Raw genomic sequence first — 16,554 nt, forward strand, 5'->3', positions numbered from 1 at the left:
AGTAGTTCATCAATAACAAATTATCAAGTCAATGCAACTCCCCAGATATTTTAACCAACTACTTTAAAGAGGTGCACAGCATTTAAGGAAATACCCAATACAATGAATCTTTGTCAGAAACCTCGTGTCCTTTCTTACTTACTCTTTTACTTTCTGCTGTGTGCAACAATCAGACATCAGAAAACAGTTTTCCTTTATATCTGCCCACAATCCCGTTCTCAGTCAGATTAAAGTAATCCATAACATTTAACTAAATAACTCACTATATAGCACTTTCATATGTAGCTCTAGAACTGCAGACTTTCATTTTTTGGCTAGAGGAACTATCCACCCAAAAAAAGAACCTCAAAGTGTATTCCAGAGTCAACCTGTCATGACAAGGAATGCACTGGGAATATATACTTTACCTGAAAGTTTTCTGAAAGTTCTGGGAAAAATTGTTCATACATTTTCAGTTCTTCTACGGGTCTTCCCAATTCCTGTCTAGGTTTCAGTTTATTAATATCAGTCTCAATATCATCGTTCTGAAAGAGCACCAGAACAAATCAATCTTGCATCCAGAATTAATGAATTTCTAAAATAATGACATTCACCTTTTACTTCTGACACGGCCACGCTTTAAAAGCTGTATATCACTATTTTAAAATGAGCTCAACTGCACCTTTCACCATGAAGGTTTAAGCAGCTCAGTTTTATTAATATGCCAAATCCTCCATTTCAACAGAAATATTACAAACATCTCAATTTTCTTGCTTTCATCCAAATGTATTATGCACAAACATCAGACTACACTTTACATGAGATCTGTGCATAATCCAACTATTGCAGCCTGGAATGTGGAGATTCCATCTGATTGCAGTGACAAAGGAATAACTGCTTCTGTGGAAGATACTCCCTTCATCAGGGCTCATGTGAGCCTTGAATAAAATTTGTCATTCCAAATTTGTCAGTCCGCGGACAGACAATTCAATTAAGTCCTAAATATATGTAATATAAAAATACAGAATAATGCAGTGCTGACCAAATGTCCTTTCATGTCCTGACTGGCAGCTAGAGAGCCGAACAAGACCTTCCCAAAGTGATAGAACAGTGCGAGTTCTGACCTCTGCCTCTACAGTTGGCAGAACTTAAAAGTTACCTTGCTGAAACACTGACCTAGTCAATCCCAGTCCAAAATGATGGAAAAAATTAGAGCAGCTCCTACATACTGAGCAGCATAGGTGGGAAGAGAGGGCTGAGAGAAATACAAGTTGGGAACAGAACACTGCTAGAAGAGTTTGCAGTTCTGTTCCACTGTACTCTAGACACATCAAATGTGAAGCAAACAGGTTTTGATAAAAATCTTTCAGCAATCTGAACCACAACGGTTGATATTTTCAAGCAGCACCCACCTTCCTTAAGTTTCAGGAGCTTTTTTAATTTTAGAACTTGCCCTGAAAACCTCCTCAAAGTCCTTTTAACACTTAAAACATATGGCTGTACACATGACTTGAGCAACTTAAAAAAATAAAACACAGTTGTGCCTGATTTTTGCCTGTTAATTTTGTCTCATACCAACCTTAAAATGTTGGTCCTTGTCATCATCATTTTCGGTTTCAAGTTCTGATTCTGTTTCAGCATCATCATTATCATCACTTTCATCTACTACATCATCCACTATGATACAAAAAAGTTTTGTAAGGCAGATTATACACTTGATCCAATACATATGCTCAAAAAAATTTATATGTTCTGGGTTTATTTTCTTTTTTACTTACCACTTGAAAAAATTGTGAAAACCAAGTAGTAAACATTAATTACTATTACCAGATTTGCAAAACAAAATGCTTGTTTGACAATACTGCAGACTCAATTTATTATATTTCCATCCATTTTAAAGTTAAAACAAAGATCTCTGGTTTAAAGAAAGCAAAACAAAACCAAAAAAACCCCAACACCCCCCCACCAAAAACCCAGCAAGACAACAGATGGCCATTAGAAATACTTTACAATGTGGATATGCCAAGAACATCTTAGCATGGCTTGAGGTTAGCACAAAATGAGATGGCTCTGACACCTTTTCCCAAAGTAAGTAAAATGTCCAAAAAAAAAATTGAGGTCTCAGCAGCTTTTAGTCATGTCAGCTAGTATTGACCCATTATCAGGGAACAGTGGGACAAAGCACCCTCTTCACCTTTTTTGTCTTGCTTAGATGGGGCCTAACAATTAAAAAAAAAAAAAAAAAAAAATCAAAAACATATCACTGGAGATTCAACCAGTAAGGAAAATACTCAAGGAGAGTGGTCACTGCAACTGCTTAGCATGGACAGCTTGGGAACTTTTACCCGCCAAAACTTACAGCAAGATGGTTTTTTTAGACATGTGGAACTATTTGGACACTAATGACTAATTTCTATTTGAGTTAGAGAGCCAGTACATTGAAGGATCTAGGACTTCCTCCTTTTTTAACAAAGAAAAACAAAGGGAAGCAAACTAATTGTTTACACATGACTAACGAGAATTGGGCTAACTCCCTAATATGTGGAAGTGAGCATTAACTGTTATTCTGGCAGATGTTCGGCTTACTAGTTGCAAATTTGATCTTTTTCTAGAAATCTCCTGCAGTTTGACTGCTGGGTTTTTTTGTTATGTCTTCTGAAAGAGTGTTTTCCATACAGGAAATTTGCTGATTGTCAGTAAAAGGCTCACTCGGAGGTTTACAAATTATACTGATTTTCTAGTGTATTCAGAATGGTTACATGTATTGTTTTTACAATGCTGATTATACAAGATTATTTAATAAACTCAGAGCTGTACCCACCCCAACATTCTACGTATCTTTTAATAAAGGAGGTTTTTGTTAAGAAGAAAATCCTATTTTCCTTAAGTTTTTCACTTCTTTTTTTAATAGATAGCAAACCTATTAAAAATTATCAGTAGATAATTTTTAATTTAACTCAACAGAATAGGAAGTTTCTAAATAGGTATTATGGAGTACCAAAAATACAGTAGTAAGCAGAAGTTTAATTTCTATGGATTTGGGAACACCCTTCTAAATCTATTTTCTACTTTGAAGACAAAACATAAACAAACTCTAAACTCCTGCACTTTGAGTCTGACCCATATGAACCCCAATCGGACAGCTGCCTTCTTTCAGACTGTGATTCCATTTTGTTTCAGGAGATACTGTGAGTAAGAAGATATTAAGAAGTCTGACTTTGCCTTTTCATTTTAGAGTACCTTTCTGACAGCAACTTCATCAGTTGCTTACCCAGGTACCAAGCTGTTTCACCATATGTGAAAATGCATTAAACATAAATTATCCAAAAATAATGAAAGGTGTTCACAATAGGATGAATCTATTTCCTACAAAGTACCACACAAATGCTTTGCGGACAAGTGTTGCCTAAGAGACTGCAACAGTCCAAGAAAGCAGCTCTACTTTTCTCATCATGCAAATGAATAACCACAATAATTTAAAAAACAATGCTTCAAATGGCACATGTTAATCTAAACTCACTACATCCAGTTTATCAGAGTAACAGAAAGAAATCGAGGAATATACACTCCTGTAAAACAGGATGTGCACTACATTACATTTCAAATAGAACGTATAATATAAGTGAGTTAAAAAGAGAGGCCATTTAAGTTTGTAGACTAATATGTACAGCCTATGCTTTACACTTCAGAGTTTGATGAACATCACATTTTAGTTCCTGTTTTATTTTTATTTTATATCTCAGAAATATAGCCACATATGCATAGACAAAATTTTCATCAGCTAAAACTTTACATTAGAAATTGGTGCTCCACACTAACAGTCACAGACCCTTTGCTAGCTGAGAAGTGTCTCAGAGTCCAGGTTTTAGTGGAGAACACAAATAACTGCAATTGATTTCACCTTACATAAAGCAATATTAGACATACTCAAAGACAAAATATTACAAAATTACCATACCATCAGGAGGCAAATTGTAGAGCTGAGCCACAGGGCCACTGGCAGGAATAACTGGGAGTTGGAAATGGAAAGCACTTTTAATAGTTGGTAAAGGAAGACGATTTTTAGGAAAACATTTTCTCATTATTAGGCTGGATGTGTTGACAAGGGGATCAAGAGTTCTTACTGCAAGGCACTCCTATTAACAGGAAAATAATGAAGACAAGAGAAAAGTATCTCTCAAACTAATAGTCAAACTACATTTTTTTTTTTACAGATTTCTAGAATTCACTAACAGCAAAGTATTTTATTTACAATAAATTTTGCTAATGTCTCCTTTGAAGGCCAGAAGAACTTCTACCAACTCAAATTCACCTTTTTTAAAAACCCAAACTTCAAAATTAAAAGACCTTTTCCCCCCCTCTTTTTTAAAATTAAGTTCAACAGCCCATCCCACAGATAGTCACAGCCAAATAATAGCAAATATGAATTTAATTCAGTACTCTTTCATTCCACTTTAGTCAAGTACAAAAAATAATCCTTACTCCCATAATCAGGAATTACCATGGATATCATAGAAGAACTATGACAAATTTGACGTCAGGATGTGTTTTTAAAGCCTAAGAGGTAAACCCAACAGTAACAACAACAAAAAAATCCCTGAGATAAACTTACTTGTGAAGTGTTGTAAAGAATTTTCATCCCATTGGCATCAATGAATGCTTTTCTTCCCAATTTGATGTTTGTAACACTTTTAATGCACTGTAAAATTCCTTTACGTATGAGCATGTATCTATGTCGGCTATCATGACGGTGCCAATCAACATAAATTGTTAAAAGCACCTGCACATATCCTCTGTCTACTGCTCTCCTGGCATTTGTTTCTTTATAAAAAAAAGTTAGGAAAGAAAATTAAAAATTGCCCAATGACTTCAATATTATTTTCAAATCAATGTTAAAATTATTCTTTTTACCCAAGTAACTGAATTGTTTCATTTAAAGTAGTATTTTAGCCATGCTTAGCAGAGTTTTACATCAACCTAAACAGAAATGACTGAATAACTGAGGCCAGTAGTCTACACTTCATTCTTCAGAATAACATTGCATGTAATTTTCATGGTGTACCAGAAGAACAGTGTGCATTACACTTAAAGGTAATTGAAAGATACTGTCAGCTAGCAAATTAAAAAAAAAGTGTTTATATAAAGTGTATCTGTCTCTATCCACACACACTGTGTAGATACAAAATTTGAAACAAACTTCTTACTGCTTGTAATCCATAAAATTTTGCAGCAACTATCACTCAAATTTCATAAACTCAGAATACCTCTACCCCAAATACTGGGTAATCAGTATGACAACTGGACTCTACCCACCAGAGATTAGCGTTTTTATTAAAAGATTTACTTATATAAAGTATAGGAAGTTACAATGTCAAAACCTCTCAGAACTGAGTAAGACATCTCAAAATAAATGCACAAGACCTCCTGTTTCCAAGACACACCTTTCAACATTTAATTTCTTTCCTCAACAGTAAAGTTTATCTGCAAACTTACAGAACACAATACTGACAATAATTCAGAAATATTTCTTTCCCTAAATTTCCCAAGGAGAAATTCCAAAATTAGTAAATACACAAATCTGTAAGACCAAGGATCAAACATGAGAAAACTTAGAAACCTGTAATAATCAGTACAGAAGTTTCCTGTCATTTGTCTGAAATGGTTTTCTACAAATCTAATCACACCTCAGTTTTTATCCAGTTCCTCTAAAACTACTATGAATGCTGCAGTTTTTATACAACTGTTTGGAGAGAACGAGTATTTAATTCCTTGTCAGTTACAATCCTGGTGCAAAATATGCAGAGATGACATTTGACAGGATCCACTGCTGCTAGCCAATATAGCCAATGCCTGGGAATGGACCATCATTTCATTACCCTTGGTTCCACTTCATGAGCATCACTGACAGACTTGTCATTAGGACTCAAGACCTAATTACTCAGAAAGGTACCTGAAGAAACCCTGTATTTTCCCCTGCCATCCAAGAGATACTTTCAGATGTATGTATAAAGAAGATGCATAGGAGTTAAACTATAGACATCCATTACTGAACAGCTGAGGTGAGTGACTGTAAAAGGCTACTTCTCCACCCTGGATCCAGATCAGTTCTGCAGAAGCAGCGCAGCCTTTCTGCTGCATAACTGAAGAGACAGTAACTAATTATTAAACATAAATGTATATACCACACAAATATTAAAGCACCAGAGATTGCAGATAAAACTGTAGCCTTATTTCTAAATTTCTGAGCCTTGATTTTGTTTTCACCACAGACTTAATACTAGTTTTACTCCCTGTATATACACACACACATATATATCTCTCAACTACACAGTTTCTTGTAGTCACTTACTTGATTTTAGCAATGCAGCAAGTGTGTCTAAAGCAACCCTGTCAACATAACAAGAAAAGTCAAAACAACAACCAACCAGTAAGCTTCATCTACAACACTGTAAAGCTATAAAAAATATTTACTGCCAACAGATTTATTTAGCATCTATTCTCACGTTTTCCTGGTTACACTGTATCACAGACTTTGCTTCTGAAATCTGATTTTACTAAAATATCATGCATCTCTGCTACATCTGAAGTCTGACGGTGAAATTTAAAAATATCAATGCAATGGCTATACAAATTTTCAGCCTTTGCAAAAAAACACCATGACAACGTAATGTTTATGAACCGTACTCAACGGATGAGATGCTTTTGAAACTCGTGTTTTTATGTTAGTAGCAGAACAAGTACTTCCACAAAGCAAAGGGCACTCTTATAGAAAACTGTAGGTCAAAACTGGCAGTGTATTAATATATTGAGGAGTAATGCTCATCAATCTGTACTACAATACAAGATCTTCAGTGGAAGATTTTTCTTGTACACAAAGATCTTGTCTCAATTAACTCAAGATGTACAACTAGAAAACGTATATACTTATTTTTACCCTCTTTGTAAAGATAGACTTCACACATCTGATCTTAGACCATAAACAAGGATATCATGATTACTCACATCATGGAATAGTTAAGTTCATATGTCTAATTTTAGCCGGGGCTTAAAGGGGCAGGGTATTTTTTAAAAGATACTCCAGCGACCACAAATACCAGACTTAAATAACATAACGCTATTTTTTTTTTTACTGAAGTTAGAATATGAACAACATGAGATTATCATTTTGCTAACCAGATGAAAAATTCAGTTTTCCACAGGTATGTACTTCAAAAGGTGGTAGTATATAAAGAAAGGGTTATGTCCAGTTTGACCCACTTATCTATTTTTTCCCTAAATTCACTTAAAAAAAAAAAAAAGAAAAATACACAGCGGGGTGGGGAGGGGGAATCTAAAGTCACCATTTTAAGGTATGCAGTTTTTTTTTTTTTTAAAAAACACAATAGCCCACTAGACCTATATTGCTGGTGCTTCCTACTCTATGTTTTGTGGTTTTGCTCTGAGAGTCTATAATTGTTTTGAAGTAAAACAGAAAGAAAATTCTATTAGAAAATAAAACAGGAAGTGTCACTCTAAAACCACAAAGGAGATGTGGGAGCCAATTCAACAAATTGAAAAATGATGGGATTGTCTTGATCTGTTTGTCCTGATTTGGAGATAACCATTGTACAGTTTCCATGCAGAAATATTAGAGACAAAAACCCCAGACATTTATATTCTTTTACCAGTACTGTAACTAGACATTCAAATATTTTGTGTTACTCTACTGGGTAAAATTAAACTGTCAGATTTGTGGTTCTCCTTCACACCTCCTTTCACTTTAACTTTCAAATATGAGTTAGATTTGATTTCTCTAACATAATTTTTCATTTACAAGTAACTTTCGAAACATATCTAAGGTTTTTCCAGATACTGTATTAAAGAGACATTACTTACTTCATAAGGCTAGTGTTCTTTTTACTAAAAGGGCCAATGATCTTAAACATCAGTTCTATTACTCCATTCTTTCCCAAGGACACTGCATTTACAGCTGGAAGAGTTAAAAACAATCCATTTTAAGATAATAAGAAAGGCAAAAGAAAAAAAAAATCAACACACTCAAACTAAAATCCATGTGAGTTAATTTTGAAGTACAAAAAATGTTACACAAGTTTGTGCTTCAAGACATACAATGACAAGCAGACACTACTCTGCACATAATTAGTGTGATAATCCAATCCTGATAAAACTTGGAAAAGAAGAAAAAAATTAGTTATTACTTTACAAATAAAATCATGTACTACTTCCAAGGCATGCGTCTGCTTTCTTTGTTATTAAGATACGTCATAAAAAGACTTCTCCTCCAAAAAATCTCACAGCTTATCGAGACAGCAAGGTTTCTAAAATTTCAAGTCTAACAAGTTCTATGATTTGCTATTATCCTTCAGTATCAAGATAGGCAGGTATGTCCGCCAGGATTTGAGAGCCAAGTGTTCACTGTAAAATTTAGAAATGCCAATTGGTATAAGCTTTCCTGAGCTATGTGTTACACGTACATGTTCTCAGGAAAAAAATTATAAAAAGAATTTATTTGAAAGGGAGCAAATTAAAAGAAATTATGCTAAGACCTACGTTCAAGAAATGCACACTGTAAGTATATATGGCTAAAGCCCGTTGCCCAGTGAAAATACAAACTGCTAAAACAGGCACAGAAATTTAATTCCCGACTGAGTTTAGCAATGTGCACTCCTAACAAAGTAGGAAGAGAGCAACTAAGAATTTACTTCGACATAACGAATGCTGTTATTAGTGCAGAATTTAGTACTTGAACCCAAGTTGCAATTTCATCATCATTAGCAGCAACATTACACCTCTAGAATCTAAAAGAAATCAGGACTCTATTCTGGTAGCAACTGTACACAAACTTGAGTAGTTTATTACATTCTAATGGGTACTACTATTTACTTTTTCTGTTTATAAGGAGTGGGAAATAAAGAAAGAACTGATCTAAGCGGAACCCAAATTAGAGACTCAGTTCAACTTCCCATTTTCAGGATGAAGCAAGTTTTCAGCTAAGCTATGTAACTATCTGTATTAAACTCTTCGTTTAGAAGCATTTAATTCATTATCAGCCAGCTCAAGAGAAATAAAGCTTCCACATTTTAAAAGTATTGGAACTTTATGAATTATAGGTGCTCATGTGAATGTCCTGAAAACATAATCTTAAAGATCATCAAATCAATTCTCTTGGAGGAATGCGGTTATGTTTTCAATCTCTCACAGTTATTTAAGGGATTTAATGGCCATTTTGAGTTCAATGAAAAAGCTTAAGAGCATCTAACCAACAGTAGAGATACAGCAAGAACCACGCTATTTTCATCAACTTCCTACTGCCTGCCCAAACAATGAATTAGGCTCTTATGGAAGAATATTAGTCCAATCGTAGGGCAGTTCAACACAAGGAATAAGGGAAAGGTTAAATAAAGAAATATAATATTTTCTGTGAACCAAGTTTTAAATTAGCAATCATGATTGAAGTAAAATAATATAAAGCAAAAAACCCATAAGCATGTATAATAAAGAAAACAACTATTTATTTTGAAGTGCTCCTGCAAGCACAATGCTAGAATTTCTGGTTTAGATCTCAAAGCATCAGCATTTATGCAAATTAGATTACTCAAAATTCCACATGTCCAATAGCACTGGTTAAAACTCCCCCAACCATATATATACATACACACATTCTGAACAAAAAACAAAGATACACAAGAAGTACAAACATGCTTCACAGCTTTTATTAGAATTTAAGCAATTTGACAATATAAAAAGCAAATTCTCAGATAAAAATAATTAGTTTAAACATCTAACATTAAACAAGCGTTTAGATCTGATACTTTAGCCTTATCTAGGTAAAATATTTTATATCACATGGCAAAGAAAAGAATTATCTACAATACTTACAGTTGGTTGAGTAAACTCTTAATACTTGAAGACATGGCAATATTAGCCTGTGGTTCTGCAAATTCTGCTTCACTAAATTCAATGATATGTTTAGGGCACCATTAATTCTTGCTTTCATGCCAATCTTTTTGTCTGACATCAAAGAAATACAAGATCAATCACACTGATTTTGACATTATTATCAAGAAATAAAAGTTAAATGAACTGTGAATTCCGTCTACTGATGTCAACTCTACATGTCTATTTTTCACCATTCTTTCCTCCCTTCTGTTTTACTCTTCCTTTTGTTCTCCTCTACCAATTCTGAGTACGTGGATGCTTATGCAATAATAGAAAAAAAGTGGATTTTACGTTTCAATTATAAAACTGTAAAGTATTAAGCCATATTACTTAAGTATATCATTATCACCTTTTGGACCAATTTTTGCAAGAAGAGTATGAAGAAGCACCATTAATTCTTCATTTGGTGGAGACTCTTTGCTGGCAGTCAAAAGCAGCTGCAGTAAGATCTGTGTCCCTCCCTTAGTGACTAAGACGCTTGCTCTCCGACCGCCACCTAAAAATTAAAACTCAACTGGTATCTTAGAAGCCAAAGAACAATTAAGTATCTAAGCTACAGTTATCATAAAGAAAATCTTTAGAATAGCAATATTTTCTTCATATATGACTGCACTATGCAAGAACATGCTGGACTTAGACTTATAGCAACATAAATTATTTGTGTATGATTATTTGAAAGGTGACTTCAGTCTTTATGGTTTTTTTATTCTGCATATAAATCAGCTTTAGCAAACATCAGGGAAAAAAATAAAGGAAAAAAAACCAACAAGAACAAAAGTCTGCAGAAGAATACAGAATATAATCACAAATTGCTCCTTAATGAAAACTTACCAACTGACACTACCTCAATGAGAATATTCAATATATTTAGAATAGTTTGAGGATCTTTTGTATTCTGCAATAAAAAAAATAGAGAGATTTCTTTGCTTAATGTAAAAGTCTAATACAGTAGTTTAGATACTTAAAGCTCAGAGAAATTGCCACCACTAAATCAAACAGAACTTAAGATGTAACCACCCAGCTAACCATCCCACTATGCAGCCTGAATTAACCACAAAACCACTTAAAATCCAGTTTGTGGTATGGCATATTAATTAGAACTGATAGTTGACAAATAATTTCTTAGAATCTTTAAAAATAAAAGAGAGAAAAGACCGTGTCTAATCGTTACGGTCCTACACAAGTTTTGGAGACTAGCTAGGATAGCAACATGTTTAATAATATGAAGACCAATGATAAAATGAAAACTTGCTATGTACCTATAACCACACAGGTTAAAAGGTTTTACCTCTAGAGTTGACAGGATAACGTCTATTCCAGTGGAGCCCTTAGAAGTCATCTCCTTCCTGGTTTTTTCTGCCAGTGAGAAGAAGACCATTTTTCTTTTAATATACTAGCTTGCAGGAAAAAAAAATGTGATCATATACACAGTTATCAGAAAATCTACACTGCAAATAAAACCTATTAAAAACTGCATATAGGTATATAAAACTAACTAAAAGAAGTAAAAGACTTAAGTGATTTTAAAACTCATTTTTGCTTTCACTTGTTCAACAATCTTCCCATGCCCTAGGAAAAATACCATAAAGAAAAAAATCTGTAAGAAAGCTCTCTTCCAGATACCTCTACTCCTCATATATATATATACATACACATATATATACTGTGAATTATTACTTAAATTATAGCTGTTTGTGTCATGGTTTAGCCCCAGCCGGCAGCTAAGCACCACGCAGCTGCTTGCTCACTCCCCCCCGGTGGGATGGGGGAGAGAATCGGAAGAGCAAAAGTAAGAAAACTCATGGGTTGAGATAAGAACGGTTTAATAATTGGAACAAAATAATAGTAATAATAATTATTAATTGTAATGAGAAGGAAAACGACAAGAGAGAGAGAGGAACAAAACCCAAGGGAGGAAAAACAAGTGATGCAACCGCTCACCACCCGCGGACCGACGCCCAGCCAGTCCCCCAGCAGTGACCGCTACCTCCCGGCCAACTCCCCCCAGTTTATATACTGGGCATGACGTCATATGGTATGGAATAGCCCTTTGGTCAGTTGGGGTCAGCTGTCCTGGCTGTGCCCCCTCCCAGCTTCTTGTGCACCTGGCAGAGCATGGGAAGCTGAAAAGTCCTTGACCAGTGTAAGCACCACGTAGCAACAGCGAAAACATCAGTGTGTTATCAACATTATTCTCATACTAAAACCAAAACAGAGCACTATACCAGCTACTAGGAAGAAAATTAGCTCTATCCCAGCCAAAACCAGGACAGTTTGACAATACAAAATGCACTCAGTGGTACCAATGCTATTCCAGGTAGTATTAAACATGGCCTTAAACAGGTGCTTTCAACAATCAGTGACAAAAATGGATAAATAATCAAGTTCACCAAACAGAAAGAAAAATTAAAGAAAAGTCCAGCAAGGAAGAAATACAAGAAGGAAGGTTCAAAAGGAAAACAACTAAATCCACAAAACTTAAGATATTTACCTTGACTCTGAACCAGATGAAGGATCTTTGAGGTAACATATCTGGCATTGCCCGCTTCTCCTAATACAGAGTCCAAATTTATCTTCTCCAGCTGTGACAGCAGAGACATAGTCCGAGAACTGGTAGAAACACTACAAGAAAGAATTTTTACATTCATTTTTCTGTCTGGATCAGAAAAAAGCCTCACTAACAACAGAAATCCCATGTCAGAGTAAGGGAAGTGGCTAATTCACCTTCTTATTTTATCTTGGTTGGAAAACAGTCTTAATTCTCCTTAATTCTGGCAAATTTACAGATTTTGCAAAGCCTGCAATGCAGCAGACTAATTATATGTAACAGCATCTCCAAGAGCAACTGTGAACAGGGAAATTGGTTGCAGCAAATAAAATCCAGATATAGGTACAAGTGTTGTTTATCTATGTCAATTATAGTAACTTGTATTTAATATAGTTTATGTTAAGTGCCAGGATACTGTATCAAACCTGCCATTCAGGGAAAACTGGCTACAAACAGTCCCAAAGACTGTTTGTCTTACAGGTTGATGTTTCAGAAGTGAAAGAAAAGATTATCATTCATGAAGTGAGCAAACCAGCACCGAGCAGCTGAAGAAAAAGAACACCATTTTGAAGAAAAAAAAACTTTGGAAGGTGTCCAAAGCTATCATCAGAGTTTGGATTCATTCTGAACACAAGGGTATTTTGGCCTGACATCATAAAATTGCTTTCAAAATGTATTTTAATATAAGAAACAATTTCAAACCAGACATTCATATAGATAGGTAGATTACAGAGAAAGAATGAATGTAAATACAGTATTCAAAATAGAGTCCGTCTAGAAATTGTTTTATTTGCTCTCCAGTTTTAGATCATAACAATTATTCAGAATAGTTTTGAGATTCACATTCCCACATGAAAGTAACTTTTAGACAAATGTTTAATATTTGAATTATAGTCATGTAATTAGCTACAGGAAATTATGATTTTCAAGGATTAACTACCTTGAAAAGGTCTTTTCACTTTTGTAACATGAGAGTCACACAATAATCAACAATAATTCATTTTACACACATACTGTTCTGACTATCTGCAATAAAAGCAAAGTATATAACATTAGCTTTATAAATACTGTCAGTTTTGTTTATAACAATGAGGAATTATTACTCCTTGATTTGTATTTTACATCTATGAGAAGGTTTCACACTTACAGTTAACTCTGCTAACATAATTAGTTTATATGTGGACAAAAAAAACATTAAAATCAAGGAAAAAAGGTAGCTGACGGCAAAGTTGTACTGCCGTGAAAGCAAATGGATATAGCAGCTGCTGAGGAAATTGTTTCCACCACTTTCACTTTTCCACACTCATATCTAAATGAGAAGCATAATCAAAAAACAATTTCAGATTACAGATCATACTTACAAGCTGTTAACATCAGTAATAAGAAATGGTTATACTAATTATAGAGCTAAAATAAAAATAATTTTATATTGTGAAGTAAGTATACCACCTTCTGAGTTATTTGCTAGACTTTGACTTAAAAGTATTTTTTGATCTAAAATAAATCTGTCTTGGTTGCTGAAATATTCTTTTCCCTCTATAAGTAAAGCATAATCCCTCCAATCCTTTCTCATCATCCAAAACCACGTTGAATAGTATAAAGCTGTTATTATTTGCACAAGCTTTGTTTTGTTTATTTCTACTCCTCTATTTACCCACTGAACTTGAAATACTCCAAAATAAACCCAAGATTTTACTGAAATCCAAGAGCTCTGTTGATCTGGTATACAAACTGACAAACTTCCAAAGGATGTTATCTTCACCAGCTCTACAATCAAAACAAGTAAGAGTCCAGCCAGCCGACATATAAACCAATGTGTAAGAGAACTGCAGCTTCAATTTTTGGGTGTGTGTGTGTATATATAGATATAATTTCCGTTGTGGTATATCATTGGTCTTACAATGAAATAAATGTAGTTTGAAAGCTGGAAACAATCGAAAGCAAAGATGATCCTTAGGAAGAAGCAAAAAAAAAAAGAAAATACAAGTTTTCATAAAGACAAAACTCATTAACAGGTATTAAAATTTCAGAGCAAACCTGATTTTTAACTGCTGCAGCCTGCAAAATTCAAGCAACACTGGCACATGGAAGTAATACACCAGGTACAGAAAGTTAGCATCTAACATAATTTCTCCATGTTTACTAAAATCTTTAGAAGGTTTAGGAAGGGTAAGTCCTTCTCACTACTGAGTGGGACAACAATTTAAGTCCTAAGATTTAGAGGTATAATCTCCTCGTGGGGCCAGAGTTTCTATCAAGAGCAACGAGCGCTCATTGTAGCGGTTGAAGAGGTATCTTTAGAATGGTTTTAGGCTATTCATCTTGCAAGAAGTCTTCCAACAGAAATACAGCCAAATAAACTTTGTATCTTCAGCATGCCCAATAAAGTGTTCTTGAAAATAACACCAGGCCAGAGTCTATGCTGAAATACAAATTAAAGTCCTGATTTCCTCTTAGATATGACTGAGTTTTCTTCTTAAAACAAGAATTGTACTCTTATTTATTAATATTCTACACTAATATACATAGCGGTTATAATATTGTGACAGCTTTCAATATCTGCATGGTAAATCAAAAGGCTGTAGGACAGGCATTACAGCAGCCAGCCTAACTGACTCTGCTCCTGTACGCAATACTGCTGTGACAACCCATTTGACCCAAGAACAAAAATGCAAGCCCAATTTACAATGGGACTCTCTCTGATATTTGCAATGCATATACATACATTTTGACCAACAAACCATTCCGGATCCAAATCTAGAAGACAGCTCTCCAAAACAGAGAGGCACCACGGAATTCAGTATTTTTAATCCAACAGCTAGGTAAACCAAGGAAATAGTTAGAATGGCACAATAAAAACTGTGTCCTGACAGAGCCAGATTTCCTCTTAAGCTGCTGACATTGCAGAACCTCACATGAATACCCTGAACACTGTGGCCAGCCTTTCATACAAGACTTGTTTTCCCACAATGTGAAGAACCCTTCTTATTACTAAGAGACATTTTTCATCCCAGCCTTTCTAAAGCCTTCTCACAAGAGCATTCTTAAGTCACTGAGGGTTACGTAAAGTCTCTTCTATCTTTACGTATAAAAATCATGACTAAGGAGCACCAGAAGAAACTTCATAAGGTCAAATCTTCAAGGTGGATGAACACCACCGCTGCTCTTCCTAACAGACATATGCCCAACCGGTCCTTAACGGCCTGCAAAATGGTGATTCAATAACCAAAGGCAAATTCGTTCTAACGCTTTGTATCCCTCCATTTTAAAGTTTTTCTCCCTGCAGTTTAATCTTACTATTTCTGGCTCTTCTCACTACAAATATGACTGTCCTTTATGCAGTCCAGTGGTATACCTCTCTAAGCACTGTACCTTGCACATATTTCTGTCAAATATTCTTGACCATTTTCTGCATTTCACAAGAGTATTTTGAAATCATTTGGTCCTCCAATATTTATGCAGATCTTTCCAGCTTCAAGTTATCTGCAATTTTAACAGAACTCTTTCTTCTCTTTCAGGTCATTAGTCAAAGCTCAAAGTATTTTCAGTCATTAACTGTAACCAGAAAGAGAAAGAAAGAGGACATCCAGAAACAAACTGTGCACTGTTTCCTTCTGACAGTGATTAACTATCACTGCTCCTGGTATCCAGTTAGTGCTCTACTCCAGAGCACTTGCCTTAGCTTCCTGATGGCAATCATATGCAATGGTTATTTTAGTAAAGTATACCACATATATATACATGTGGTATAATAGTATACCACATATGTGGTATTTTAATGCCGCTTTCCTGCTCATGGGACCTGTTACTCTCTCACACAAGAAAAATTAGATGTATTTTCAAGAACAACTCAAACAACCTTTAGCGGTTTGCAGCCTCACAATTTAGTTAGTTCTTCCAGGATCCTTCTGTGCAAAGAAGAGAAGATGGCTGATCTACAGCTACTTGGTTTCTGCTCCCTGACTCCCACAGACACAACCACTAAGTTTGCCATCTCTGTCTTTCACTACCTAACCCAAATCTCCTAAGTTCTGAAGACAACCAATAATTATTACTCTGGGATGGATTTAGACTTTCTTTAAGTATCC

The 16,554-nt window shown here is 34.9% G+C and overlaps 1 protein-coding gene across 10 annotated transcripts in view; it reads right to left on the minus strand.

Moving 5' to 3' along the window:
- AGTPBP1 (ATP/GTP binding carboxypeptidase 1) overlaps positions 1 to 16,554 on the minus strand; it is a 75,423-nt gene that overhangs the window by 45,363 nt on the left and 13,506 nt on the right. For 8 of the 10 annotated variants that reach the window (XR_012779011.1, XR_012779010.1, XR_012779009.1 and 5 more), the window contains exons 4-14: positions 12,410 to 12,540; positions 11,207 to 11,274; positions 10,750 to 10,813; positions 10,268 to 10,414; positions 9,859 to 9,990; positions 7,855 to 7,948; positions 6,329 to 6,366; positions 4,592 to 4,800; positions 3,938 to 4,115; positions 1,559 to 1,656; positions 408 to 524 (exon numbers count right to left, since the gene is read on the minus strand). Coding sequence is in view for 7 of the 10 variants with exons in the window: in XM_075527152.1 (XP_075383267.1) it covers positions 408 to 524; positions 1,559 to 1,656; positions 3,938 to 4,115; positions 4,592 to 4,800; positions 6,329 to 6,366; positions 7,855 to 7,948; positions 9,859 to 9,990; positions 10,268 to 10,414; positions 10,750 to 10,813; positions 11,207 to 11,274; positions 12,410 to 12,540 (1,276 nt within the window). In the remaining 3 variants the exon portion in view is untranslated. Of the gene's footprint in view, positions 1 to 407; positions 525 to 1,558; positions 1,657 to 3,937; positions 4,116 to 4,591; positions 4,801 to 6,328; positions 6,367 to 7,854; positions 7,949 to 9,858; positions 9,991 to 10,267; positions 10,433 to 10,749; positions 10,814 to 11,206; positions 11,276 to 12,409; positions 12,541 to 16,554 lie in introns of those variants that run through there. The other 2 variants (XM_075527156.1, XM_075527157.1) reach the window with 2 other exon arrangements.

This window comes from Mycteria americana, chromosome Z, assembly GCF_035582795.1.
Source record: "Mycteria americana isolate JAX WOST 10 ecotype Jacksonville Zoo and Gardens chromosome Z, USCA_MyAme_1.0, whole genome shotgun sequence".
Lineage (NCBI taxonomy): Eukaryota > Metazoa > Chordata > Aves > Ciconiiformes > Ciconiidae > Mycteria > Mycteria americana.